General features: G+C 33.3%; 1 protein-coding gene across 1 annotated transcript in view; it reads left to right on the forward strand.

Annotated features, from left to right (window-relative positions):
* Positions 1-443: 443 nt before the first annotated feature.
* Positions 444-1,359, forward strand: part of LOC119582028 (RNA-binding protein 25-like) — a gene marked incomplete at its 3' end in the record, with an annotated part of 3,832 nt that continues 2,916 nt past the window's right edge. The window contains 1 exon segment of the mRNA XM_037930238.1: positions 444-554. Coding sequence (XP_037786166.1) covers positions 538-554 — 17 coding nt within the window.

Consider the following 1,359-nt stretch of genomic DNA (forward strand, 5'->3'; position numbering starts at 1 on the left):
AGTGTAATTATACATTATAAGCATCAAGTGTAACGTGGCCGGTATTATTCCTGTGAGGGATAGGTCTCTCTGCATTAGTGACAGCAGAAGCTTGTCAACATATTCCGTATTACCAAATATATAGGTCATGTATGAATATGATAAAGTATGAGCTACCTTTACAATCTGTGTATTATTTTAGACTATACCTTTATATTAACGATCCCTGTTATGATAAAATTTTTGGATGATATTCACAACTTACGACTTGTTTCCGCATCATGATTCGTAGTTTATCTACCAAGATATTCAGAAAACACTACTTCATTACAATACTTCCTTCAAAATATTAAAAAAACATGATTTTAGTGTAAAAATATAAGCTATATTGAAGGAAAAGCAACTATATTTCTTTAAAGATTGAGTAAGAGAGGATGCATTCACCACAACACAACCCTGTGTTAAGGAAGCGGGCCATCACAGCCTCAGCGGCGTTGTATGCAACAGAAACAATTATCTTGGTGTTCTTTCTGAAAAGACTTTACTTTTACGACGAAGATGTCACGGGATAGCAGGTATGTATCATTTCTTTGGTGTTTTAAGGGAGAAAATACGAAAGTTTTAAAAACTAAGCTATTTCTTGGAATATGAAATTGGTGACTGCTGTTGCTATCACCTGTATGCTTACTTTGGTAAGTTTGTTTTAAGTCTCAAGTTGGATCAAGAAATGATAAGCAGTGCTTTAGTATTTTTGGGGGGTAATTCTGTCATTCTGTCCAAAAACGTTTTCCATATCGAAGATAACAGCTTAGTATGCAAACTTTTAGTTACTATCCATTTACTCACATTAAGCATTCCTTAGTATACAGGCAAGACTGTACTTCTGTGAGATAATATAAGATTAATAAACATACAGAGCTCAATAACTTTGAAGCAGTAACACCTTAAAGTGAATGTGAAACATGTTAATCTTGTGCTCTCTCAAAAGTCAACATCCCTCCATCACATATATTTGGGTGAGATTGATAGATAAGACTGGTTTCTTATCTGGAGATACGGCAAATGCTCAGAAAACATCCATGCATCCACCACTGGCCTTGTGCTGGTTGACTAGAGGCCATCTATTGCAGGTCATAAGTTTTAGGTTGTCTTAGACAGAAGACATTTAATTTAATGATAATAAAAACATTGCAATTATACGGTAGACATATAACAATGCTAATCATGCTATTCACATGTGTAGGAGTAGGTTTAACAGCAGATTGTATGGAAAATTTTAGGTAATTTAGCTGTAACATATAAATTAGAAATTATAGATGAAAAAGATATTCATCTATATTGATATATTTTTATAATTTTGTATTGATTAATTCCTCTCAC

This window comes from Penaeus monodon, chromosome 15 (assembly GCF_015228065.2).
Source record: "Penaeus monodon isolate SGIC_2016 chromosome 15, NSTDA_Pmon_1, whole genome shotgun sequence".
Lineage (NCBI taxonomy): Eukaryota > Metazoa > Arthropoda > Malacostraca > Decapoda > Penaeidae > Penaeus > Penaeus monodon.